This window comes from Polyodon spathula, chromosome 17 (genome assembly GCF_017654505.1).
Source record: "Polyodon spathula isolate WHYD16114869_AA chromosome 17, ASM1765450v1, whole genome shotgun sequence".
Taxonomy (NCBI): Eukaryota; Metazoa; Chordata; class Actinopteri; order Acipenseriformes; family Polyodontidae; genus Polyodon; species Polyodon spathula.
In genome coordinates this window covers 33,900,702-33,928,585 of record NC_054550.1, presented here as the reverse complement: position 1 = coordinate 33,928,585, position 27,884 = coordinate 33,900,702, and the positions used below count along the sequence as shown (strand labels likewise).

The window sequence follows — 27,884 nt, the reverse complement described above, 5'->3', positions numbered from 1 at the left end:
CTCATAACCAATATTAAAACATGCAAGTGTTTGCGTGTTTACATAAAGCTGGAAACACATAAAAGACAAAAAGACTATATCTGAGTTTTTATAAATGTTTAATGGATTTCATGCTGAGTGTGTCTGTGATGCCTTTTCAATTTGAAAAGCCTCATATTTGTGTCCACCTGCTTACTTGCTATACTTAGTCGAGTCATAACAGTAACAACGGTAGATGTCAGTGTTGTCGTTCGCATGTTGGTTTGCAATACCATTCTTCTAAAACAGCAGAGTCGCGCTCTATTAATATTAGATTGACTACTATGTTTTGTTTTTGTGTTTAAAAAAAATATGTGTGTGTGTGTGTTATGCAGATGCATTAAGAATGCTTATTTTTTGTATTTATTTTTTATTTTTTTAATGAGGTCTACTGCTTAAAAAATTTAAAAGGAAAAAAAATAGTCTTAACGTGTGAAACAAACAACAAAAAATATGCTCGTCGTCAGTATAAACAGAAAAGTGACTACCAAGATTAAACGACAACGTCGAATTAAAGTCGAGGCTGGATTTAATTAACCAAACTCATCTTCTCAGGGTGCGTTCACGGAGATCTTTCTGCGCAGGTTCTGTGTACAATCTCGCCAATTTAGCCAACCCATTGGCTACAATAATTAGATTGCGCACAGAATCTGCGCAGAACGCACCCTCAATCTCGGTCCTGGCACCCTTACACGCGCATCATTCCGTGACACGCCCACCACAGTCACGCTGAGTGAGGGACCGGATAGACAACGAGGAGCTGGGATTGAAATACAGAGAATGGAGTGAAGCAGACTGGTTGAAAATTAACCAGAAACGGTAACAAACCTGGGATTTAAAATATTCTATCTTGTGCACTTTTGAACCCTGAACAGGGACTGTTTTTTGTCTTAACGTAGGGGGCAAGGTGAAAACGCTTCACATTTCGCACTATACCATTAGAGAGAGACTTCATTGGTGGTTATTTGTGTAAATATTACATTTAACGATGGAAATAAAATCGGGAATCCTTCAGTTATGCGAATATTTGCAAGACCCTTACAAAGTGGCCAAGTTTCAAGAGCTCTGCGGAGTGAAAGCGTCGTTTAATGGGAAAGGAGAGAATGTGAGGGAAAAGGAGCCTGGGCTGGGCGTCCACAGTGGAAATTGCAACAATCACTCTATTAATAAAAACGAGAAGGGGGGAGAAGAGAGGAAAGATCAATCCAATTGCCCCAGGCAAAGAAAACCCGCCACGTCAGGGAATAATGTAAAACAAGGAGGCTGTAAAAACTGCCTCGTCGCCGGGACAACTGTGGCTGGAGCCGGTGATTTTAACAAGCAGGATGAAAGCGGCTGTGGCAGTCCTATGCAGAGCTCTGACGGTTTCGAGAATTACAATATATCCTACTCCGATTTGGGAACAAGTACGACTGCTAGCTCTTGTAGCTTTGATGATAACATTACAAGCTGTGATATACGAGCCGAGGAGAAAAAAAAACCCCTCCGCAAGAATTCGTTAACCGGAGAGGCCGGACAGGAATTCGTCATTGGAAATAGGGCTCTGTACTACATGTTCACCTTCGGGACCGAACTTGGCAACGAGCTCTTTTACATCACCTTTTTCCCTTTCTTCATCTGGAACATCGACGCTTACGTGAGCAGGAGGCTGATTGTCATTTGGGTCTGGGTCATGTACCTGGGACAGTGTACCAAAGACGTCATCAGGTGGTCGAGGCCCGCCTCGCCCCCGGTTGTCAAAGTGGAGATGTTCTATAACTCGGAGTACAGCATGCCATCCACTCATGCCATGTCCGGCACTGCTATCCCATTCTCGCTCTTCCTGCTAACCTATGGAAGATGGGAGGTAAAAAAAAAAAAAAACACATTTAATTGCTAATTTCATATATGCATTGGTAAAGGATATGATAAGATTGCTTTTGCTGTAGTTATAGTGCACTAGGCTTGCACACGTCATGCAAAGGCTGCAATGATAAGATTGCTTTTGCTGTAGTTGTAGTGCACTAGGCTTGCACACCTCATGCAAAGGCTGCAAGTCTTTTCTGGGGTTACTCCCACCAAATAATAATAGTAATAATAATAATACTAAATATCAGTGCAACTGATAAGCAAGACCTTTCTGGTCCAATTATTGCTGCAGGGAGCAGTTAGGAACCCCACTTTCCCTAACCCTAACCCAGAGTTTCCAGGAAGTATGGATCATAATCATTGTCAAGCTGTGAGCACAGCCCATGATCCATAATATAACAGGTAACAGAAAAATCAGGCACTGTAAACCATACTAGTGTAGCATATGTTCCACTTTGATAGGGATTGTCAGCATTTAGGAAGCACGTAATAGAAGTTGCTGCTGCCACTTGAGGGTGTTGAACCCTGAGAGTAATGATCTGTGGGCTACTCTGTGTCGGAAAATAAGATGAAGATGATTTAGGTATGTGCGGACATGGTATGACTACTGTGTGTCTCTGTGCATCAGAAGAATTCTGTCAAACCTGCATTAAAGACCACCAGTACAGAAGGACCATCTGAAAGTGACATTTGATATGAAGAGAACTTGTCCGCAGCTTTAAAACAGTCCCTAAAGAGGTGGTTCCTGTAATACGAGCAGGTTTCCTTGTGTACAGTAGTAGGCTACAATTTACTTTTCTTGTTACTATAGGCCCACACAGCAGCAGCAGCACCACCACCACCTTGGCTGTTTTGTCAGCAGTTGTCAAAGGTTTGTTTCATTGAATCGGTTACAGTTTCAAAGCTGTTGTGTGGCAGTCCTTACCCTTTATAACCACTGAAGCATGACTATTGTCTGTTCGTGTTGCATTTCATTGTTGTTTATAGTCTTCAGTGGTTATCAGAATTTTTTCTTTTTAATCTTTAACCTGGAGTCTAAGAGGAAAGCCTGATTCAGACACATCATTTGGTGGTTTTCGCTGCAGTAGAAGATGTTTCTATAGTTACGTTTGGAAGGATTTAGGTTGCCTGTAAGGCTGTGCAAGTACAGTGTTGAATGATTAATAGAATGCCTTTTTTTGTTAGTTTTTTTTATCCCCTCAAGGAACTTGAAATGAACCAGACACCAGTTTGGAAAAACTTCATTTGCTCCCAGTCCTTCTGTGCCTCATAAAGGTGCAATGGCACATATTCGTGTAAAATAGAGAGCTTTGCCATTGTTGAAAAAGGAACTAGCATTTAAGCACTTCTTTTTCTGGAGATTGTCTAGGCAATTCATTATGCAGTATTTCATGTTTGCCTTTTCTTTTCTCTGCACCTTTGTGGGGACAAAAGAAAAAGATGTTTATATATCAGGGTTCTCCCCTGGCCATTTTTCAGCCGGGCGGGCCGTCCGGCAAAGTGGCTGTTACCGCCCGGCTGAAAAAACCTGATCTGCTTGCCTTGCAGATGCTACTGTACCTTTAACAATAAGGCTTGATTGCGCTTCTAAAAGACTAGATCACTTGCACGTTGCTGGGGGTAAAAAAAATCTTGTGTCTTGACGCAACATTTAACCAGTCAGAGAGTTGAAGGGTCAGGTTTTCTGTGTTAAGCACTTCGAGAGGCAAAAACATTAAAAATGATTGTTAAAGTAACCAATTATTTTCAAAGCAAAAAGTGACAATGAATGCAGGGTCGTCGATCGGCGCATTCCACCACCTAATACTATATTTGCACCTGCTACTTTATTAAAAAAAATTAAGATTATTTTTGGGTATTATTGTCCATTTTTTATCGGATTATTGTACTGTAATTGATATATAGTACGTAATAGCTATACATACACACACACACACACACACACACACACACACACACACACACACACAAAAACAATAAGGAAAACAACACGACCGACAACATGTATACCCAGGTGGGCACGAACACTTGATATTGGGGGTTCATGTGTAGAGGCTGTACACCTTTAAGAAGAACGCTGTGATGGGAGATCAGCTGAACACTCGTCAGCTAACATACAAATGCTTAAGTGCAGAGGTGCTTGATTATTACACTCCGGTTTCATGCAACAGTTATGATGGTGACCAAACGTGTGACAGGACTGTTAAAATGAACAGTTGCATTAAAAAAATGTAGAACAACAAAAAACTAAAATAGACGTGCATTAACAAAATGCCCTGAAAACTTAACATAAAGCAATGTAAATGAAGCAATAAGCTCAATAATTAAGCTAAAAAGGAAGTGAAAAGGTTATTTTTTTTTTTCTTTTTGTGAAATCCAATAAACCCAAGTTTTCTCTCCTCAGTCAAATCGTAGAGTGCCTAAATAAGCAGGGTAATTTACCATAATAAAAAGCAGTAGTGAAAAAGAAAATGTAGAACATAAAAAAGCACAGCCCGATGTAGTCAACGTTTCCCATCAAGGATGTCATACTTGACTTGGTATTTGATGTTTAGAATGCTCCTCTAATGCTGTCACACTAAGCATTCTTATTGATGCAGTGTGAAAATGTTTTGCAGAAATATACTGTACTGCGTAAGCATGCAACTGTGAATTTTATTTTTGTATTAGCTTTGGTGCTCACAGTGGTTTGAAAGATTTATACTGGTTTTACAGTAGCTACAGTAGACTAGGGATTACGCTGTCACAGAGGTGTTAAGTACCTCTGTGATTTAAAAGCTATTTTTACCCATGCAGACTTAATCACCCAATGGTAATTCTGAGGCAACTCCTTGTTATTGACAGCACAGTTTGTCTCTTCTATTCAGCACTGGAAGAGTTTCTAGGAAGCTATAGTTGCATTGTAAATTACATTGCTTCTTGTCCAGTTAAAATTGATTGTCGCTGTGATCTATAAATCGTGTTTACTATCCCACATTTCTGGAACACGTTTCGTAATTACCACAAAACAAATGTAGCTGTATATGGGCAAGGTTGTGTTTACTTTATGTGTAAAGCTTGCTTGCATGCATGCAGTTTAAATACCATCTGCCTTTATCAATCAATACAACATGACAGAAATGCACACAAACATAAAATATACTTTTTGACATGTTGTACACAAATCAAGTTTTTTTTTTCTTTGCTTCTGTTGTGTAGCAATATACACTGAGTGTACAAAACATTAGGAACACCTTCCTAATATCGAGTTGCACCCATTTTTGCCCTTAGAACAGTCTCAATTCGTCAGGGCATGGACTCTACAAGGTGTCAAGCGTTCCACAGAGATGCTGGCCCATGTTGACACCAATGCTTCCCACAGTTGTGTCAAGTTGGCTGGTAGTGGATCTCTACTCCGAATAGCTCGTTCGATCTCATCCCACAGATGCTCAATTGGATTGAGATCTGGTGACTGGGCAGGCCACTGCAGTAAGCTGAATTCACTGTCATGTTCGTGGAACCATTCCTGAACAATCCTAGCCTTGTGGCATGGGGCATTGTCCTGCTGAAAAAATCCATTAGCACATGAATACACTGCTGCCATGAAGGGATGCACCTGATTGACAGTGATGTTCAGATATCCTGTGGCATTCAAACGTTGCTCCATTTTTATCAAGGGGTCCAGTGTGTGCCATGAAAACACACCCCACACCATCACATCACCACCACCAGCCTGCAATGTTGACACGTGGCATGATGGATGCATGTACTCATGTGGTTTTCTCCATACCCTAGTACTCCCATCAGCGGGAAACAGGAGGAACCGGGATTCATCAGACCAGGCAATGTTTTTCCAATCCTCCAGTGTTTTCATTCCTTAGCCCACTGCAACTGCAGTTTCTTGTGTTTTGCTGAAAGAGTTGGAACTCTGTTAGGTCGTCGGCTGCCATACCCCATTCATGTCAAGGTGCAACGAGTTGTGCATTCTTTTATGGGTCTTTCGGCACCAATGTTGTATTGGGCTGTCAGTTGACGAACTGTAGCCCGTCTGTTGCTCTGCACAATTCGTGTCAGCCTCCTTTGGCCTCTTTCATCAGTGAGCCGTTTTCGACCACTGGCCTGCCGTTGGCTGGATGTCCTTTATGTGGTGGACCATCTTTCATACACATGGGAAACTGTTGAGCGTGAAAAACCCAGTAGCAATGCAGTTCTTGACACACTCAAACCGGCGCACCTGGCACCTACTACCATACCCACGTTCAAAGGCACTTAAATCTTTTGTCTTGCCCATTTACCCTCGGAATGGCAAACATACACAATCCATGTCTCACTTGTGTCAAGGCTTAAAAATCCTTCTTTAACCTGTCTCCCCTTCATTTACACTGGTTGAAGTGGACTCTTACCTGGATTCACCTCGTCAGTATTTCATGGAAAGAGCAGGTGTTCCTAATGTTTTGTACACTCAGTGTAAGTGAGTTTTAGTTTGATCACAACAGCTTCTATATGGGAAAGCAAGGGGCTGCATTGTTTTGTGTTAAGTAATTAACACATTTGATCCCATTTAATTAATACCTGACAACTTCAAATTGTTTAAAGGTAATGATTATAAAATACGAGTGTCGGCACACCTCTAGGTCACATCTTCCTTCCCTGTACAGTCCTCTGTCAGACAACACAGCAGTGCTGTATTATTTCCTAGTTCTGACGCAGCAGACGCCCCTCTGTGGGATCTGCTAATTGTACCCACTGTGCTGACATTGCCCTGAGCAGTCTCATCCTCTTGGCACACATTGAGTTGCTCACAATGGGAAGCCAGCAAGAGAACAATCTAGCCCTCAATCACTTCTCTCTACTTGTTTTGTTACAAAGACAAATCTCCCGGTATCTGTTATGGCCTGTGTCACGCAATAACCTTCCTGAACTGAAGAAACCGGATGTAGGATAGGTTTCCTGTTCAGTCCTCTTGTGTTAAACTTGAGTTAAGGTTATCGTTATTGATAAGGAGTATGAAGTCCCAGAGAAGGGAAGGACGGGATGAGGTCTGTCTCAGATCAGCTACTATTATTAAACATCCCAGTGAGAGGAGCTTACCATATGTTTTTGTAAACCCATCACTCGCTGCGCAAAACTGCTAATATCCCGTAAATGAACTACCCATAACTCTGAGCTGTGACTGTTGGCTACCATGTTTGGATCATGAGCTGTATTTTTTGTCGCATTTTTTAATTTAATCTTACAAACCATTTCATCTGATATGCCAATTCCACTTGCATTTTGTACAAGAGGAAGCCTTGCTTTTGTTCCCCAAAATTCTATTTCTAGTTTGTGTTAATTTGCATTTTTTATTATAGTGTTCTTTTGAAAACGCTGCTTTGTACAGTTGCTTCTCCTCTTTCATGCTTGCAGTTTTTTAGCTGCTTATTTTCCTGTCCAGGCACAGAACTTGCTGACTTCCAGATGACAAACCAAAATTGCTCAATATTAACAGACTGAGCAGTTCCATCGGTTCTGAAAAAGAGAAATGAAACCACATAAAAAATAACATGTGTAAATCAAACATGCTAAGAGCTAGCTGGAATATTCTGCACATGGTCTTTGTTGCCCATATTCTCTCTTATGGATGGTGTTTGACCTTGCTTTCTATGATTAATGACCCACAGTAAGATGTGAATTGCTGTTATTTGCCAGTTAATAAAAATCACTGCAGTTCACAGTAGCTTGTTACTCCTTCAATAGAAATTTAATTAGGACCCATAGTGTGTTTTATGATTTATGACTGCCATAAATGAACGTCAACCTCTAACTTGTGTTGGTTTTATGATTCACAACTTAGCAACACTTGCCCCTAGCCATCGTTTTTAAAAAAAAAAAGAGAATTGCTGGTTGCACAGACTGCAACAGACACTTTGTTTTGTTTTGTTTTTTTTGGCTCAGAGCTGGGCATAGCAAGAGGCAGACCTTGGCTGCTTCCATGGTAAAAAATTGATTTACTATACAACCATTGCCTGATGCCATACCAATCAAGCACGGAAGAGCTTCAAATAAACCCTGGGTGTTTTTATCACCCGGTATCACAGAATGGTGTTAGGAGGCAGGGTATTGCATTGTCAGATACAGACTAAGTATTTAAGATAATCCACTTTATCCTTGTGTCCTGGCTTCATTCTAGGTCACATAATCTTATTGGTTACCCCTCTGCCCTTATGCCTGCACAAGACAGCCCTTCAAGCCCAATCTCTGTATCTTATTAGGTACTGTACAAACATTAGTACAATTTAATGCAACTTTTATTTCTTTTAAGTCAAGAGGCATAGACAAAACATTTTTTCAGCTGTACTATAATTCAGCAGGACAAAAGCTGTCTCGTTGAAATAGAAAGTGAAAAGTCGGTGAGCCCCTGCAGCACCAAGCAATTTGAAAACAGACATTAAACACAGTGGTAGCCTCAGAAATAACTGGAAAGGGCTGGGTTGCTGTCTGTGTGGAGAATCTGGTTATAAGCCTTTAACTTTCAATCTGCTTTTTAAATTCCAGCTAAGATGTAGCAATCAAACTCTGGTCAGCTTGGTGGCTGTTGGAGGCACCAGTTGAAATTCAACCAAATACGCAGTGCTGGTAGAATGGACACGAAGTGTCACAATTGACACATTTGTCAATCTGTTTTCATTCTGTCGATGGCAAGGGCATAGACATTGGACATGCATTACCGTAACTATCCTGTCACCACCTCAGAATGATGGTCTCGGGGTACGGTGTGAACAAGTATTGTTGGAGCCTGAAAGTCTTCATTGTTCTTTGTTATAGAGAAAATTAATAAAAGATCATTGGAATCACATCAGTGCTTTTTCTTTCAGCATGATCTCTTGCTCTAGGATTTAATGAGGTGATAATTTAGATTAAATATATGTTTTCTCCCCATAGTGGCTGCATTGGCAGCTCTTATCTGCAGTATTCTCTTGTTAATTAGTTGCATCCTTTATGGAACCAGTCTTTTGCACAGCCTGGGACAATGAGAGGTAGCACGCAGAATGAAAAGCCAAAATGTATTGAAGTCAGTCATGAGATTGCAGGTCTGCATTTGTAATAGACATAAATCAGGTATCCATGCTGTGCTGTACAGGAAAGAAAATACATCAGCTATGTTAAAACATATGCAGTGTAAAACCATACTGTGACCCCTTCTTACCTTGCAGAGCTTCAGGATATGTTGTGCTGCTGAGTTTTTATGAGCTCACTGTGACACGACTGAGGGCACCTGTCACTTCTCGATCTAGACAGCTGTATGACCAGTCACCCAGCTACCTTTTCTGGCAAAGGACCTGGGTTATTGCATATGTAATGCATTACCTGGTCATAATCCTACACAGCATTTTGCACAGAATATTGTTGATGAACTGACTCGCTCGAAGATAAGGAATTGCTTACTGCAGCACCAAGTAACCCTATAAGGGGAAGCACACTGTTATTGGAAGATGCTTGGAAGAGCAGTCTTCCAATTTTATTGAGGCATTGATTGCACAAAGCAGGGGAATTGACTAAGGAAGCACAGTTTAAAGTGTGTTTTCTAATACCGTAGGGTCACACAATATAAGAATAAATTTTAAAAAAAGTGAGTACAATATGTGCTGTATTGCATGTCTGGCAAGCTAGGATCTAACGTGTCTAATTAAGAACTACCAAACTAAGTTCATTTTAGCACATTTATACAGTAGTGTAGCTTGCTATGCATGTGAACCACCCTGACTTGAGTGAAGGAGAGGGTAAAATGTCTTTATTAGCTGTGCAATCATTTACACAAAGGCTTATTAGTGTTTGTTTAAGATAAGGATGAGAAGTATGTTCATTAGGTTACTGGTTACTCTTTGCATGAGGGCATTATTACTATTCTTCCTAGTACATGGTACTATTCTGACACAGTCATGCAAGTAGGAAGAAATCCCCGTTTGTACGGTAGTCACCCATGTAGATTTCAGCCAGGTTATGTAAGCAGTTATGGCAGCTGAAATGTTTTGTCTATCAGACATCAAATCCCCATTGTCATAACAGCAAGATCACTTGCATCTCAATTTAGAATGCAATTTAAGAAGGTTATTTGCACAATTTTAGACATCTGAAATAACCTGCTGTATGTGTGAAACCAATTCTGCAACAGAGCTAATGCAATTTGAGATCCAAATTTCACTTCACTAAATAGCTACTGACTGACTGTCTTGATTTTTTCCCCTCTCTTCTCTCTCCAGTACCCCTTCATGTTTGGACTGCTTCTTGCTTTGTGCTGGTGTTCTCTGGTTTGTACAAGCCGCATCTACATGGGAATGCACTCCATTCTGGTAAGGGACAGAGGTTTATGAAACTATATTAAGATACAGAAAACATTCACATAAGAATTGCGTTTTAGTTATAAATGAACATAGCATGCAGCATATTGTGGTGATTAGCCTGCAGAGGATTTCATAACCTCCACCACTGGAAATGGCTGGGAACCATATTGAAATGAAATTGTAGCAAGGAGAACAATTGTCGATTTTATTTTGAATATGTAGTCTGTTTTTGAAGCACACATGGAATGCATTATTTCACTGAAATTGATTGAGTGAAAATTGAGCCAAGATTGCCCTCTCCAGTTTCTCCTTTTTGAACTGCAAAGGTGTTCCGTTAATACACAAGCTTTACATGATTAAGTTATTGCACACCCTACAGAAAAGATTTAAAAAAAAAAAAAAAAACTGAAAAAAGTGTGCTGGTGTTGAAACTGTATTATTCTTACAGGAATATGTCTTCTCTTGAAATGTGTCTCTAAAGAGCTTGGCAGGAAATAGAAACAAATTTGCTGGTAATATGAGTCACCACTTTATGTATTTCTTCTAGACAACATCTTAAAGACAACATGTTAGTAAAAATCTAGTGAAGAGCAAAATAGTTCAAGATTTCAACTTTCAGAGAGTATGTTGCAATTCTTAATGTAACATTTTAAAGAAAAAACAGTACTATGATTATGTGTTGAGCATAGAGAAAATATATTGGCAGTTGAGAGATGGCTTTTTCTACTAAATTTAACATTCTGCTGTGTGGATTTACCCTGCTGCCAGAGTGACTAATTTTATAGTGAAATGTAAAATACAGTGACCACCTCTGTGATGATTTACTAGTTACTGCTCAAGAAGACTGGTGGTTCCTATAGTTAAAAACAGAAGTACTCTTAAATGGCCTGTATACTGTAGCGCATCAGTAAGATGTTCACTAATATCTGACCAGGTATGTGTGTAATATTGTGCTTTTGTCTCCCTGTGTTTAATGACATCAGCCAAAAGGTTTGTTTGCTTGTCATGTTTATGATGCTTGAAGGTCTAGATGCTTTGAGCTATAGATTGTTGCTAAGAGTATCAATTTTGGGCCTCAATGTTTTGCATCTAATGCACAGCTTGCAAATATAGCAGGTAATCTGAGACCATGTTTTCCAAGATAAGCCCATTTGAAACCATGATAAGGTGCTGTCTTCTATGTGCTACACCAGTTCATTGTGTCAGTTTACAGCACCTTTATACTGTCTCTAGATTTCTGATGCCAAGCCCCAGTTTGAAGAAAGAGACACATATCACGAACACCACAGGCAATATGAAGAATCTGAAATCCCTTTGTAGCTGTTGAGCTGCTACATCTCATAAGGCAAGCTGCAGAGCTGTGTCAGATTGGGCTACAGTGAGAGCCTCTAGGTGCATCAACTGCAGCATTGATAACTTTCAGGGAAAAAAGTGCTAATTGATGTTAGATCAAAAGAAATAGCTGTGAAAAACAGCTAGACAATCCTTAGGTTTAGCATGAATTTTAATAGGCAGTTTTTTTTTTTTTATTGACCTAATTTTCTATAACCTGAGATATTCCAAGTGGGAATTCAGTATAGTATCATCCATCAGTGTGTTTTATTTTTTCTTCAGACTGCTGATCTTTTTATCGTTTTTCTGCCAGAACACTAAGTTCCCTCATGTTGGTGTGAGTAAATTTAATGATAAATGGGTTACAGGCTTGTAAACTGAGAACAGAAAGATAAGGGTTTTTCTTTTTTTTTTTTTGTTTACTAGCCTGCACTTATGAGTTATATTTTTCAGACTTTGAATATACAGTACATGCCCAGACTCCCTCTAGACCATGTGATTCCTAAAACACCCACACCCACAGCTCTGCTCACTCTCTCTGAAGTTTCACTCCAGAGACAATGGGTTCCTGCATGTCCCCACACCTGATTTAAGTGTCCTAAATTGTCTGCTGTGGTTAAATTATTCAGTTTGCCAACTCAGCAGCAGGAACATAATAAAGTGTGTCCAAAGTACAGGAGTCAAAAGTGCGTTGAAAGTCATTGAGCCTTGGTTGAAGGCTGTCCCGGTCAAAGGTTTTGTTTGCCCTTGTGGTCTGTGAGGCCACTGTGATAGCCCAGTGGCTTTAAACCACAGTTTTATGTGTATGTGTGCACAGAAACCATGTAGAGGTTCTCCTGTTGAATTTCATACTGAACAGAAAAGTACAGTGTGGTACTACTGAGAGCATTGAATGTTGGACGCGTATCCCATTTCCGTTTGTCCTTTTAAAAGGCCCACAGCTATGCGTAGTAAATAATAATTTATTGCTTGTCTACAGTTCTTTCCTCTAGGATTGTGCTTGAAACTTGGCTGAGCTCAGATACTGTATTTTGGCTGGAATCCAATCTTAAGACCTTTGCTTCCTCAATCCAGAGCAAGGAGGACAACATCATTGAGAATGTGAAAGGACTGGCTAACCTTTGTAAATATGTGAGGAGATGAAACGATGCTCCTGACGTCACAGCATACGTGCTGTTCAGTATGCATTGCCTGCATATTACATTGGGGAGATTAATAACTATCTGAATGACATCTGGGTCAACACAACTTTGGATTTCTTGCTATACTGTTAATGGGCACTACTTTAGTTGCCTTCTACAGTAAGAAAAAAGATCTGTGGTGCGTTCCAGCGAGTGTGTAGAGATGTAGCAGTCCCCTTTCACAAGACATTTATCTGGCTTACTTGCATGAAGTAGGAGACTCGAGTTACGAAACCTACTCGAAGCAGATGTTGTAAAAGCACATTTGGGGGATACATTGTTATTTGCATGGGAACCATCCCTGTGTAAATTCTCAATTGCACCAGATGAAAAGTACAAATCTCTTTACTGCTCAATGCTTTGTAATGATCTGCGCAGGGTAGATAGGCTTTTAACACCAAGCTGCTTTATTGATCAGTCGGATGTGAGAGCTGTTTTCACAGACTACAGTGCATTACAGCAAGACCTTTCTCTCAGTTCTCTGCAGCCTCGTACAATCTACACTTCTTCCTGTAGCATGGAGCTGACTTAGAGAATGAAATGAACAAGCGGCACGCTAATGGAGGGGGTATTGAAAGGACACAAAATCCTGCACTGCAGTGCTGCTTTACTGAACCATTTAAATGCAATGAAGCTTGGGACATGGAGGCATGGTTTACTTTAATGGGTTTTGTTGAAATGTGAGATCCACCTTGAGAAGCACTTTCCTCATGCCTGTTGAAAGAGATTATCAGATTTTTAGATGTTTTCCAAAAGGTGTGTCCTTTTGTGTGTTCTTTGAAACCAAATATGTTGTTGGTTTTGTTTTTGTAGAGACCATTAAGGGTTGTTACAAATTGGTATGTACTTAGCTATGTAACATGGGGGTCTGCTATAATATGTTTTTATAGAAAATGTTAAAGTAGAAAGCAGCAGGGTATAAAATTAGGTAAGCAGCTCCTTTTGATCCCTGTGTAAAGCTTTTTCGAAGCAGGAGTCACCGATGTCGCCCAGTCAGCATCAGGGAAAGAGAAAAGCTTCCGATACATGGAAGGATATAATCTGAGATCAGTCACCCACAGATCCCAGCAAGGGCAGGCAGATTGCATTATTAAACAGCCTAGTCACTTTCAGAGTACTGGGGCAGCATTTTTAACCCGTAACTGTCAGATTTTGAATTTTTGTAAAACTGGGTACACAATTTAAAAATAAAAACACATTTAGAAATATGTAAATTACTTGACAATTAAACCGAATCGCTGCATGTGTTCCCACATGCCACTGAAATGGAATGTCTTGGGGAATTTAAACATTGAGAATAAAGAGGGCTGTTTTTTGGCACAGGGAGGGGATGCAAATTATCGGTAGTTTATTTGTGTGGACTAAGGCTTGCAGTAGCTAAGGGTTATTTTTATAACCGTATCTTCTATACCTATTGTGCGATTGTTACTGCTTGTCTATTCCATCTTGCTTAGATCTTTCCAAAGTTATTGTTTCATTGATTGATGATAGCATGCAAGATGTTTCTCAACCAAGACTCTGCTTAAGGTTTTGTTCAAACTTTTCTATACAAGATAGTGTCAGTTTTGCCTAGCTTTTACACTACTATTTTTGTAAAAAGAAAAAAAAAATATTTAAGGGCCCCTACATACATCCACTGTAGGTTGTTTTTTACTAGTTTAAAATCATAGCGTGTATTTAGTGTTATTACTGACCGCACTGCAAGAAGTGAATGGATTCTGACTTTGATCCTTTTTTTCTACCACAGGATGTCATCGCTGGATTCCTGTACAGCATCCTCATATTAGTAGTCTTCCAACCAGCGCTGGAAATCATAGACAACTTCAACCTGACCTGTACTTACGCTCCCCTCATTATCATCAGCCTGCACCTGGCCATGGGGCTCTTTTCCTTCACCTTGGACACGTGGAGCACATCACGTGGGGACACTGCAGAGATCCTGGGCACAGGAGCTGGTGTCGCCTGCGCCTCCCACCTCAACTATGCACTGGGGCTGATGCCAGACCCTCCCCTGGAGCTGCTGCCGTTCTCCCCCCCGACCCTCACCGCTGGCCTGGTGGGGAAGTCAGTCCTGCGTTTCGTGCTGGGCATCCTCATCTTGTTCGTCATCAGGGCTGTCATGAAGGCACTGACCATCCCCCTGGCATGCAAGATCTTCCGCATCCCCTGCCAGGATATCCAGAAGGCCCGCCAGCGCATGGAGGTGGAGCTGCCGTACCGCTACATCACCTATGGCACGGTGGGCTTCAGCGCCCTCTTTCTGGTTCCTTGCATCTTCAGCTACCTACGTTTGTCTTGATACCGATCAAAGCCACTTCTCCCCATCCTCTAACCTGCTTGCCCCCTCTACCACACCCAAGAACAGGGTCCCAGAATAACTGAAACCACTAGCTCTAAGACCTGCTTGATTAATGTTCAGATTGCTTTTTGTTTTGCTTTTATTTTTGTTTTGTAAGTTTTTCGCCTTAAAGAACGTTTCTTTGGTGGAACTTACTTTTGCCACTGGAAACCTGCGTGTTGAAACCAGTCATCAGAAATAACTCCACACCTTCAGATGCTGTCAGCTGACTCATTTGTGCCTTTAGTTTGCAACGCAAGCAACCTAACAGCATTTTCCCAGGATTGTAAGTCATATGTTATAAGGATTTTGGTTCTCAAAGAAAGAAGATGGTACGAAACATGTAACCATATACTGGTTAACACACATGCCCAAATGTTACTGCTACAAAATCTTATGAAAAAAATTCCTTTTTGCAAAATGTTTAACATGTTATCAAGGGGAAAAGGAAACCACTGAAACGAAATGTGACCTGTGGAGGTAGTATCTAATAAAGAATTATTAGATATTCTTATCCAAGAACTAGGTATGGAAAACTTGAGAGAGAGACTGGTAATCTACCCTGTGAATCAAACATCTGTTGTACTGTTTTAACAATCAAACCCACTGAATACAGCATTTCATTATTTATGAGGTCCAAACAGACTCATTTTAATTTCAGATAAACGTATTCAGTATTTAACTGATCTATATGAATTATAATTGGCTGAAAGATAACTGTTTAATAAAGACAATCTTTGCATTTTCAGCAGCCTCTCATTTTTATTGTAATTTCACCCATTTTCTCAAATCATGTTCCTGTCCAATAGGCACAGTGGACACTCTTTGAAAAGGAAAATACATTCAGCTTATTTGAAAAATCTCAACTCTTTCTGGAAAAGAGATGAAAATGCATTTGAAAAACAACAACAACAAAAAAAGCATCAAGTAACAGATTTTCACAAAGTACGTGAGGGAGGGAGAATTGCAAATACAGAAACTTGTCAAAGCATTTTGTTTCGTTGTGGACTTCCTTTAGTAATAAGCAAAGCTGTTCAGTGTGTCTAGAAGGAAGGCAGGTCCCTAACACTGAAAGATGCACCTCCAGCTTTCCTGCTTATGCATCACTAATCATAACATTGGTATCCTGGCCGGGCATTTGACAGTTTCCTGTCTGTACAGAGCATGGTCCAGGCTACAGACAGTGGCATCCTGTGATTAGCACGCTGTATACTGAGATGTGTAGAACCTCTCTGGGTTAGAAAAACAGCGCTGTCATGTCGGAATCCAGAACAGAGGTGTATAATCTAGCTATTCCATCTAAAGAAAGGCTAGCCCAGGGCCCTTTCCTGTACACTTGCACGTTTTCACTTTGTGTCCAAATTGACCTTTTGGGAGCTTGAACTCTCAGCCTAGTCCTATTAAATAATATATTTGACTGGATAGTACAATACAGCCCCCCCCCCCCCCCCCATCTGGTAACAGATAGAGATGAAGGGCTTGTTGTTAATAAAGTAGTCCTGGTCTCTTTCCCAAATGACCATCAGCTTCGCTGCTTTGATACGGTACATAGCTATGTTCTGATTAGAATAAAAATGAAATTGTTTTAATATGTGCGAAATACAAAGGCACTGTTATTTGTACTAAGAATGTATTTCTGAGATCAGAATGACAAATGTTAACCACTAATTCCATGACTTAATGTACTTATATTCCACATTTTCTCCACTGTAAAGCTCTTACGTACATGTGCTCTGCCCTTTCCCCAGGCAGCTGTGTGCTGATCCTATAGCCTAACTGAGAAAAACTGTTTTACCGAACAAGTGGAGAAACAATACGTTTTTAACTGTTTGTATATCTCCAGTTTTTACTTGTATACGTTTCTTCCAGTAATCAAAATGTTAGTAAGATATACCAACTTAATTGTGCCGAAGTTGTAACTAGTACTGTCAGAATGAACGTGTAATCTGTGACTTGGATCAGCCACACTTTGTGGCAGTTCAGTAGCATGTGATATAAGAGGTGACCTGAAGATTGAGCACTCGTGCACTCAAACATCACCAGCTGTGGAGAATCCTGCAAAAATCTGTCCTGGTATTTCAAATACTGGATGGCTTTCTGTTCCTAATATTTGGAAAAATTAGCACTTTATTAATAATAAAGATCCAACTTCAGATGCTAAACGTATCACCAGAAAGATATAAAGCTGTCTAACAGTACAATGTTGTGGTACTATATGTCCCTACTGCCAGAGCAAGCATGCAACAATATTCATAAAAGTAATTACGCTTTTTTCAACAACATGAAGTATAGCAATATCCGAGCATATGAGTTCCCATTGAGACCACAGACTTGCACCCGATCCCATAGCGCATTTGTGATAGCAACAGTAGTAAGATACTGACCCAGAATGCCAAGTGGGTGCAGGTACGGGTATGAAATTAAACTCATTATCTCAATCATGGCTGGGCTTAAAATTACATTTATAGCCATGGCAGCGTTCTTCAGTTCCTTTGCGTTGTGGAGATAAGTCTTAATTTTTGGTCTACATTATTTGGTAGAAATGTTAATGTTTCTGTGACTCAAACTCTCATTAGGTTGAAGGTGCTGTGAAACTTTGGTATTATGATTTTTTAGTTTTTGGAAGATTCTTTGTTGGTTTTCTAGTTTTTGCCTCGTTGTTGTACATAACATTCCCAGTTAATACGTGCATTGACTGGCTTCTTAAATACAGAAATTGGGTCCAAATGGATCAAATAATAAGCACTGCTGTTTGAAATAATGTTGACCAAATAGAGGGAATCAAGTCCATAGTTTTAAGAAGGTTAGGTCAGCTCTGTTCTTATATAAATCATAGTGCCTTTACTGTGAGATGGTTCTTGTTTGTGTAGAAGCATTGCAACCTGGTGTATATTTGCCAATGCTTGTGAGAAAGTGGGCTCCATTACACCAATGTGATTACCTGTAGAATGTGTTGAATAACAAAATGTAAAAATGTGTGGGGTCTTATGAATAACATTTATTATTTTTACTTTCAAACCAAATGTCTCTGATCATATTAAAATCCTATGTCATTAACCGGTCCTCTCTTCCACAATTGTTTCCAAAGTTATATCTGTTCTTCATCTTGAATCGTTATTAACTTTTAGCCTGCTTAATAAAATTTGCACAGAGAGCCCTTCATATTTTGGGGACCAACTCTGAATATTGTTTTGTAAGTGTTCAATGTTTGATTTTAGTCTGAGATTGAAATGCTTTTTTTTTTTTTTAAACCGGATACATAATTTGAAGCCTGTTCTCACCAGGAACACTGGGGCCATTCTACATCAGGTTGTAGTGAAAGTATTAATAAACTGCTTTAAGGTCAGTTTGTTCAGTGAAACCATTTAGAACAAGACCTGGTCTGAACATGCATGAGTTGCCCATCCCTGGTAGACCAGGCTCTTTCAATTAATTTCTGTCCAGGGTCTTGTTCTAATAAGGTCCTTGATTATTTAACTGACCAGTCCAGAGTCTTGTCCCAACCATGAATTGGTCTAATTTTAGGTTCCCCAACCTTTTTTGACTCACACCCCACCTGAGCAAGATTTGTTTAGACAGAAATTTGGGAGAGAACAGGTTGCAAAACGTTGTTTCAATCTGTTGTTGCATTTCAGCTCAGTTAGATGTTCTTCTACCTCCCCTGAAAGACTGTTGAACTAACAATGGACAAACGGATCACGAGCCCAGGCAAGTGAGCTGCAATCTTCTTGGAAGTAGTCTCGGAACTGTTCTTCGGTCCCGTCACTTGTTCAGCAATGGGAGCTTTCAGATCATTGTAATCCGCAGTGTCGCCACAATCCTGAACGAAATCTGAAAATGTAGGAAACGTCTCAATTTCCATTTGATAGTCGAGAGGCCCAACTGTACAGTTTTTGAACAAAGGCTGTTCCCTTGTCCGTAAGGAGGAAGATATTTATAAGATAGTCTTGCATAGACGCATTTAATGAATTTAGACAGGCAAAAATACCAACCAAATAAGCATGCAGAGCCAGCCAAGAGCAATCATGAATGTGGTTAGCTAGATCCGACTTTACATCAATTAAGAATGTTAGCCTCCTCACGTAGCTCAAAAAGGCTAAGAAGTACTCTCCCACGTGATAATCACCTTTCTTCAGTGTGTAATAGTAGGTGCTGATGATCAGATCCCATTTAAGGAGTCGGCAAAAAAGAAATTCCTGCTACGGTGAGTTTTACAAAGTTTAGCAACCCGGTATGACGCTGCATAAGAAGTGGAGAGGTTTACAAAGTTTATCAGCCCGGTATGACCCGTATAAGAAGTCTTAAGAAACTTGGCAGTCACCATGGAATGCTTGCTTCTAGCATTTTTTTGCTGATGTAATGCCTCAGGTTTTTTTCGAAAAAGTCAAGTGACTTATCCTTCAGTCCAGGATGTCTCGTCTCCAAATGCCGTCGCCGTTTGCAAGTCTTCGAGTTGTCATTAGCCGGTACGTAACCACAGATGACACACTGAGGACGAGTTTCGATGTGGGTGGGCCCCCAATTTAGGTTAAGTTTAAAACATTTCAATTGAGATTATTAGAAATGAAATGAGTTCACCTCCAGGACATGCTTACAATTCATATACAGTTTTCACATTCTGACTGCTCGTACTTGCCTTTCACAGGACTGCAAATTGATTTGTCCTCATTGAACAGTGAATAGAGATTATAATATGACTGGCCTATTTGACACTCGTGTGGGTGACATCTTTGAGGCATTGCAGCCAGCACAAAAGCAATGAACTCCTAGTATATCTCCCAAAAGAGACTAAAAAAGTACTGAAAATATTTATATGATACAACATACTGTAGTGCTAAAAAACACAAGCATTTCACTAAGTAGTTATAACACAAAAGACTTGAATGAACTGTAATATAGTGTTCAATGGTTCTGTTTTTTTGTAGTTGATAATGTTAATTACAGTCTTGAATTTAGCTAAAGAAAAATTATACAGAAAATCTTGAGAGGAGTGCTGCATATTGCAAACAAAGACTAATGTTCAAAAACAGAAAAGAACAGGACAGCAGAAAAGTTGTCACCCGTCATGTAAGCAGCTGATAGCACTCTGATTGGAAGACCAGTCCAGTCTGGTAATATTGCTCTTATTGACTTCTCTATCCATAGTTCCTCATTCCATTTCCAACAACAAAATAACATAGCAGAGAATGTCCTTCAATACAACACCAATGGTAAAGATTAGATAACGTGTACTTTCTTACACCCATTTAACAAGGGTATTTGAATATAATACTAGCAAGCAAGAAAGGAGCCATGCAATGCCTGTTCTAACTTTCTTACTAGTTTTAAAATCATTTTCCTTTGCACCACACCTGTGTGTTTGTGCTTTATACTGCAAAGGGCTCACGTTTGACCAAAACAAAACATTTAAAAGGGAACAAAGCTCTGTGGCTAGTACCAGCCCATTCCAGTTCTGTTGGTATCTGCCCTCCTGCTTATAATCCACATGCTGTCAGGGAAAAGCAGGTTTGTATGCAAGCATGATGTTTGCTCATACCCAATTCATTTGTTATTCAAACATCTTGAGTCACAGATATTATGTTACAATTGGGCAGCTGGTGATGTGCTCTGAGCTCCTTCGGTTTAGTTTACAATGATAGCCTTGTCATCACAACCTCTTCCTCCTGTCCCATTTGAGACAATAATTTCAATATCCATCTATCTAAGCAGTAATGTCAACCATTATATCAAATTGAGCCCACGTTTACCCATGATAGAACAGCTTTGTGTTCTCTCTCACAAAGAAAGTTCTATTAAAAGAGTACATTCAGCATGACCATGAAGCAGAATGTTAAAGCATTTCTCATTATAATCTAATTTAACAACAGTAATTCAGAGAAGCCACATGGAATTGATCATGCGCCAAGCGCTCATCTTCTACTGACTCAGTGACCCTCAGTCTACTCATTGTAACGGTACACACTACATTTGTGCAGACAAACTCATATGACTACTGGAACTGTAGTTGTACAACGTTTATGAAAGTAAGCTTTTATCAGAATTGGAATTGAAAGGTGATACATTGTGTTAATTTTTAAGTGCGTGCCACACTTTGTAATTAAGTTAATTGAATATATTGCCAGTTATCATTTTATTTTTTTTCACAGGTTGTTTTGCCAGTGTTACAGTAACAACAATGTGTAAAAAAAGTATGTGGCTCATAAGGCCAGTCAGTGCATATGTACCTAAAGAAGGCTGGATTCACGTCACGTTGAAGCCAATATCTATAGCCTGTTTCATAAGCTAGAGCCTTTTCTGGAAAAAAATGCAAATGTGTGATGAATGTGGTCATGACGTGGTGAACCACTCAAGTGGAAACTGGGCTGTGGCAACATCTGATATATCAGCAATTACCTATAGATGGCAGTATTATGTTACTCCCTCCCTCCCCCCTCCCCTTTTTTTTCAAAAGGATAAAACATTTTATGCGTCCAAAATACAACACAATGCTAAACAGATGTGCTATACTGTATGCATATTAAGGATTTTTGTTTATAAAGATGTAAGTATTTAAGTTTATACTTTAGTAATGTTTTTAATTATTCGGGACATAGCACGTGCCCATAGTGTTACTGGACTATATTTTTCAAGGTTTTCTACATTTCCCACGACTTTCTTAGGCGAGTCACCCTGACTAGAGTATAAGTGTGTATCACCGTTCTCGACAGCCTTGGAGCCTGACAATTAGAAATACAAGTGAGCGAGTAGGTGACCCCTGGTGGTTATATTCTACAAGTGGAATCATTTTTGGGTAACGTACTGGTATTTGATTTGTTGTTTTACTACTATGGTGTGTGTGTGTGTGTGTGTGTGTGTGTGTGTGTGTGTGTGTGTGTATATATATATATATATATATATATATATATATATTAAAATAAATAAATAGACACATAAATAAATAAATTGGCACAGTGACAGCTCGGTGTATTGTACTGCCATTTGTAAATGTATTACATTTCTTGTTCTTACTTGCTGTCTCTATACACTGTTTCAATGTTACCTCTGAATGGAGACCTAATAGGAGGAGTTAAACGTTTCTGAATAAATAATGAGAGGTCATCAAAAAGTACGGGCAATTTATACGACTACATTTTTTAGGCGGAACTAACTTGTCAGGTAGCAGTTCACTCCAGACTCTGGGTGCTGTTACACAGCGGAAACACATGCGCGCAGCAGTAGTTCTAGAAAATTGAAAGTTTTCACGCTCCCAGCAACAAGCAAAGTGACCTAAACGGGATTGCAGGTAGTGTTAAAAAATGCGCGTTTTTAAAATTCGATAATACTCCATTACTGTCCAGAATGTTAAATACAATTGCAGCATGTTGTCAGTAATGAGACGTGTATTTCTTGTCACGATCTCGACCAGTGTACTGTATGTAGTATGGTCATCTAAACAAGGTCACTCTCTTTAATGAATTAATTATATATATGTGCCTGCTTCGGCGATATATATTATTATATATTACAGTTTTTTTGTTTTTTTTCTGTAAACGTTAAGTGTGTATAATGGTGACCTCGCTGCATACGGTACGTTGTAGCTTGTATTCCACCTCGCTTTTTTTGGCACATCGCGTCTACAGAACATGTGTTGCATCCTTATGTGTCACGTGTCCCTCTCCCCTGTCAGAAAGCTTGTTAAAGGCCTGGCTAAACGCATAAAGCTTTGTAATGTTTCCGAACGTGCTTGTACTTATAGAATAGTAAGGACCTCAGGGGGTCACGTGATTGACTCTCACTAATCCTCACCTTCTCAAACGGTTCGTATTGTGATTTCTGTGACATGTACAGCACTCCACGTGTCATCTCAGAAGTGCAGCAGCTCTTTCTATTAGTTAGGGCTATATTTATTATGCTGTTAATAATTGCAACTTAACCAAAATGAAAACAGGCTGATTAAATGAGTTATTAAAAAAAGAAAGTGTTGTGATTGCTCAAAGTACAGTATCTAGGCCTAGTCATTGTTTTCAAAATCACATTAGCTAGATAAGATTTAGGGTGTTATGTATGCACAGTAGAGGCAAAATACAATATGTTATATATTTTCTGTCTGAGATTATGTGGTCTGCATGATTGATCTAAAAAAAGGAGATCTTCTGTATACTCTCAAGGCACGGTGAGCTTATTGAAACATGTCATCATATGTTTATTAAACATCCTGAAGTGATTTGTTGATTTTCTATTTTATTTTGTTATAGGTGCACTAGATTGTCTCATGATCTGGCAAGAGCAGCTTTAACAATGGAGGATTTTGAGGGTCAGTTTGCCGCACTTTCCATTGCGAAACGATCAGAACAGAATAAAGACCCTACATACTTGCTGGACATCGATTGTTCGAAAACAGCAGCTGGAGCAGGGAACCAACAGTTAGTCGCAGTTTCCTGTTCAAATAAATCAATACATGTATACAACAAACAGACGTTGGGCCTAGTGGGGCAGTACAGTGGCCATTCTGGTCCAATTTGTGGTGTCAGATTTGCCCAGACGTCTGACAATCTTCTGTTTACCGCCTCTGGTGATGGTACAGTGAGGTGCTGGGACGTGCGCACACCTGGCACAGATGCTGTCCAGGTCTTTAGAGGATACCCTTCCAATGTCTTCAGCAGTTTCGATGTCAACTGCAGTGATCTGGTCATCTGTGCAGGCACAGAGAAAGTGCATGAAGACACTTTTATGGTCTTTTGGGATGCACGGGTTGTTAACAGTAATGGCACAGCTGGGGCTCAGCCTTTAGGGGTCTATTCCGAATCACACAACGATGACATCACTCAGGTACGTTTCCACCCCAGCAAACCAGACATGGTGGTTTCAGGTTCCACCGATGGGCTGGTCAATGTGTTTGATATAGGCACAGACACCGAAGATGACGCCTTGCTTGCAACATGCAACTCGGATTCTTCAGTCAGTTCCATCACTTGGTCTGGGGAGCGGTACGATCAGATCTGTTGTCTGACCCACGATGAGGGTTTGTTCTGGTGGGACCTTGCACAGCTGGAAACAGAAGAGCCTATTACACTGTTGAGTGTTCAGGACGCCCGTGAAACAACAGAAATACAAGGTGGGCACTTGGACTATTTGATCAGCGGAATGTACCACGAAAGGGCGAAGAAGCTGGTCGTTGTTGGTGGAACGAACACCGGGAAGCTTCATCTTCTGGATTGCAGAGCTGAGGGGCTGAGGCATATGTGTGCTCTACAGGACAGCCACTCCGCTACCGTGCGCTGCTTCCACTGGCACACAGGGGACGACTCTCTGCTCACCGCTGGGGAGGATGCACAGCTCCTGCTTTGGAAACCAGGTGCGGAAGAACATTCCACTGGAAAAAAGGGCTTAATGAAAAGTGTCTCCTCCGTCCAGCAGAAAACCAGGGTTCACAGCAAAAACATGTGGAAAAGGAAGAAGTGATTGAGAACCACTGAAACCTATTTATTTTCTTCTTTTATGAACAGTTTCCACAGATACGTGTAGTGATAGAAAAGCAGGGGGATTATAGTACGAGTGTGCGTTTGTTTAAATATTATGTTTGGGACTTGTTTACAGTTTATTGTAATTCTATTTTAAACTTTGATTTTAGCTTCGGGGATTGGCAAATGATATGGACCTTACTACTGGCTAGGAAAAAAAACAAAAAACGTATTTATAAGGTTTATCGCTTGAAGCATGCCTGAATTGGCTCTCTCAGATCATGTGTTGGATTTTATTCTGCTTTCTGTTGCAAGAATCTCATTAAGGATCCAGTGTAACATGGATTTTATGTTATTTGTTTGTTAGCCTACAAAAGAACAGAAGAAAACGCCTCATAGTAATGAAAACAGACCTGTTTACTGTAACATTGAACCACACGAGCCAGTGTCCTTTATAAAAAAGGCCACCAGAGGAAATGCAGCCATCAATTTGTATTATTTGCAGTTATTACTGGACTGGTTTTATTGATTCCATCTTCCATTAATGTCTGAAACAGTGGCAAATACATCACACATTTCCTTTAGATTGAATATTTGCTCCCTGTGGAGTTCATTTTATGAACCTAATTGTATATTGAATTGTTTACTGAATTTCACTAAAATTAATTTGGCCTAAACTTTGTATGTTGGGTTAATTAACATATTTTATTTACATTTGTAAATGTATTCCCAAATTGTACTGTATGCCTGTCCACATTTTCAAAATATTCAGTTTCACATACTGCATATAAACATTTAAGAATGTCTTTTATGAAATGTCTTTAGATACAGCTGGCAGCTATGCCACCTCCAGCTATTAAAGTTGATAAAATATCACCTTGCGGTCATGATGTAAGACTGGAGGCTGGGCCTCAGTTAATTGATTGCACCCTTGAAATGTCATTAGTGAAGTAAATGACCAGAAGTTATTTAAAATGTGCCTCAATTCAGAAAGTGAACATTGTGATGTAAAGCAGTGTGACCTAGGGGTAAACTATCAAAGAACATAGTGGCACTACGAGTTCCATTGTTACCTTGTTTTCATAGATATTTTCACATGCTGAACACCAAATTACACTACAAACATTTAAAATCAGTTCTTACACTTGTTGCTAAGGAACAACAGTGAACTGTTAAGACCTGTTTTTCAGGTACTCAGTTTTACAATGGGAACAAAAAGCCATTTGTTTATTTTTTTAAAAATGCTGTTGTGCAGGAACACTGGGATTTCTGTTGAATACTTTCTATATAACAATGTAAGGTGTATGACAAACTAGAATGTTTCACACCTCACCGATGTGAAGGTGTACATACTTCTCAGATCATCCCAACATGGTGTTCTGAAGCCTCTCAAGCTTTAAATCATAATATATTAATAGAAAAACAGCAGCTCGCACACATAGTAAAGAACGTTTCAGGCACTTTGTGAGACCAGGTCAGGTGTAAAAACCTTGAAACTTGCAAACAAATCAAATTAGGATAACTTAGGGCAGCACTGAAATTACTTATCTTGCCCCATCTGAAAGTAATTTATATTAAAAACAGGGTTTAGTTTTAATATTAAAAGGGCTTAAAAGTATGTATTTTAATAGCTGGTTTTGAATGCCTTCTAACAGTCGCATGTTATGTACTGAACGGAAAAAAGTAAGCAAAAAGTCAAAGTGAGGTCCCTTATGAAAGTAATTTAAGGGTCACTGCCACTGGTATGAATGAACCAAATAAAACAGTGGTCAGAGATCATGAGAAGGAGCTTCTCTTAAATATAGGTTCTATTTTAATCTGGTATGGAGTTACTGGTATGTGAAATAAATCTGAAAAGCATTCTGTTTTATGTTTGTGTATGTCTTATTGCAGTGGAATTATGGTACGTGGCAAACAGAAATAATGACGTATGTTAGTCAAGCCAGGCATTTAACCAAATAACTGCACATTGTATGTAATTTGACCAACTGTTTAAAATGACTAATCATTTGTTCAAATGAGTAGTTTCACAGAATGAATGGTACATATGTTATATTGTAATTTGCTGATCTATTAGAGTGGTCATAGGAAATCAGCAAGGAGCCTTGTTTTGTGGGGGGGCATTCTGCAGCAGGGAGTGACATTTTCAATGTCCATGGTTTACCTATTACATGGAACAGAGATATAGGGTTATTGTTTAATTTCTATACAGGTAGAGTTTCTATTTGTTTTACGAACATAAAAATACATGGTTGTAAAGGGATGTTTATGTGTGTTGCTTTCAAGTACCAGTACAGTTGCATGATGTGGATATGGAAACCCTTAATCTAACAGCACCCTTCACTTTGACCTGTTATCTAAGATGGCTACCATACTGCTTTAAAGACCTAACACAAAGGTGTCCAATCCAGGGCCTGGAGGGCCATTCCACCCCAGGTTTAACAGGTAAAATGATATAATGAACTACTTCAGAGTCTGGATGGAGGTTAAATTAGTTCAATTAAACAATTCTGAACAGAGCTGGAACAAAGACCAGGCATGGAAAACTTAACTTTGGTCACCCCTGACCTAATGCTTCCAGATAACGGCTTCCTACTCGGTGCGGAGTTGTATTCTGTGATGCTCCTGGGCGAGAAACCATTTGAGGTAGTGACTGTATTTGCAGGGAGATGTGAGCTCTGCATGCAAACTGTTTCTGACCATGACATTAACTTCTGACCAGTCACAGGCTTTGAGACAGTGTCTTTGCAGAGCTGTATTCTATGATACTCTCAATGAAGTTACATTTCAAGTTTAAAAAAAAAAGAGAAAGGTTTCTATGCAATTGTTTTTGGCCCTATCACAATATTTGATTCAGATCAAACACTTTTTTTGCTTTGACTACATATGAAACTCCTTAAATTGTCAACCTAAATGCTTTATTTTGAAATACAAAAAAAAATTCTTACAATTTTATTTAAGATGGGCAAATAATAATCATGCTATTATTGTTTCATAGAATGCATGAAGTACATAATCGTATAATCTGACAAAGTGTACAAATAAGCATGAGGCGGAGTTGGGTTATATTTAATCTTACTGCCTCAATGCCAAACACTTGAATGGCACAAGCTTTATCTTCTCATCACATCACTAACTGCATCACCAAGGAAATGCTAAAGAAGAGCAGATTTCACAAGACCAAACAACAATCCCCTTCATCATAAGCATAATATGCATTGCAAAATAATAGCATCACTGGGCAAGACCATGAAGGGCTTTCATTCCACAACAGACCTCGCCAGTTATGCTGAACCACAACTTTTGGGTTTGGAAACTATCAACCTTTTTACAGAACTCAAAATGAACAGTAAGAGTGCCACAACTGTTCACATTCACTGTTTAGTCATTCTTGTCAAAAAATGGATTAAATGCCAATGATACCTTC

The 27,884-nt window shown here is 39.6% G+C and overlaps 2 protein-coding genes across 3 annotated transcripts; both read left to right on the top strand.

The window, feature by feature from the left end:
* Positions 1-736: 736 nt before the first annotated feature.
* Positions 737-18,180, top strand: LOC121330252 (sphingosine-1-phosphate phosphatase 1-like). The gene is made up of 3 exons (XM_041276619.1): positions 737-1,864; positions 10,086-10,175; positions 14,427-18,180. The coding sequence occupies exons 1-3, from the start codon at positions 1,007-1,009 to the stop codon at positions 14,976-14,978; spliced, it is 1,500 nt and encodes a 499-aa protein (XP_041132553.1). The 5' UTR covers positions 737-1,006; the 3' UTR covers positions 14,979-18,180.
* A 4,009-nt stretch (positions 18,181-22,189) lies between these two features.
* Positions 22,190-26,697, top strand: LOC121329533 (WD repeat-containing protein 89-like). Of its 2 annotated transcripts, none has more exons than XM_041275143.1 (2): positions 22,190-22,299; positions 23,252-26,697. In XM_041275143.1, exon 2 carries the CDS (start codon positions 23,295-23,297, stop codon positions 24,456-24,458), a length of 1,164 nt encoding a protein of 387 aa, XP_041131077.1. In that variant the 5' UTR covers positions 22,190-22,299; positions 23,252-23,294; the 3' UTR covers positions 24,459-26,697. The 2 variants fall into 2 exon arrangements, with proteins under 2 accessions (XP_041131077.1, XP_041131078.1); XM_041275144.1 differs by lacking the exon at positions 22,190-22,299 and adding an exon at positions 22,555-22,813.
* The last annotated feature ends 1,187 nt before the right edge of the window (positions 26,698-27,884 follow it).

Bases quoted from the DNA above. Each gene is read 5' to 3' on its own strand.
- LOC121330252 (XM_041276619.1), top strand. From the start codon at position 1,007: ATGGAAATAAAATCGGGAATCCTTCAGTTATGCGAATATTTGCAAGAC. The intron at 1,865-10,085 runs GTAAAAAAAAAA...TTCTCTCTCCAG, and splicing joins TAACCTATGGAAGATGGGAG to TACCCCTTCATGTTTGGACT. The intron at 10,176-14,426 runs GTAAGGGACAGA...TTTCTACCACAG, and splicing joins TGGGAATGCACTCCATTCTG to GATGTCATCGCTGGATTCCT.
- LOC121329533 (XM_041275143.1), top strand. From the start codon at position 23,295: ATGGAGGATTTTGAGGGTCAGTTTGCCGCACTTTCCATTGCGAAACGA.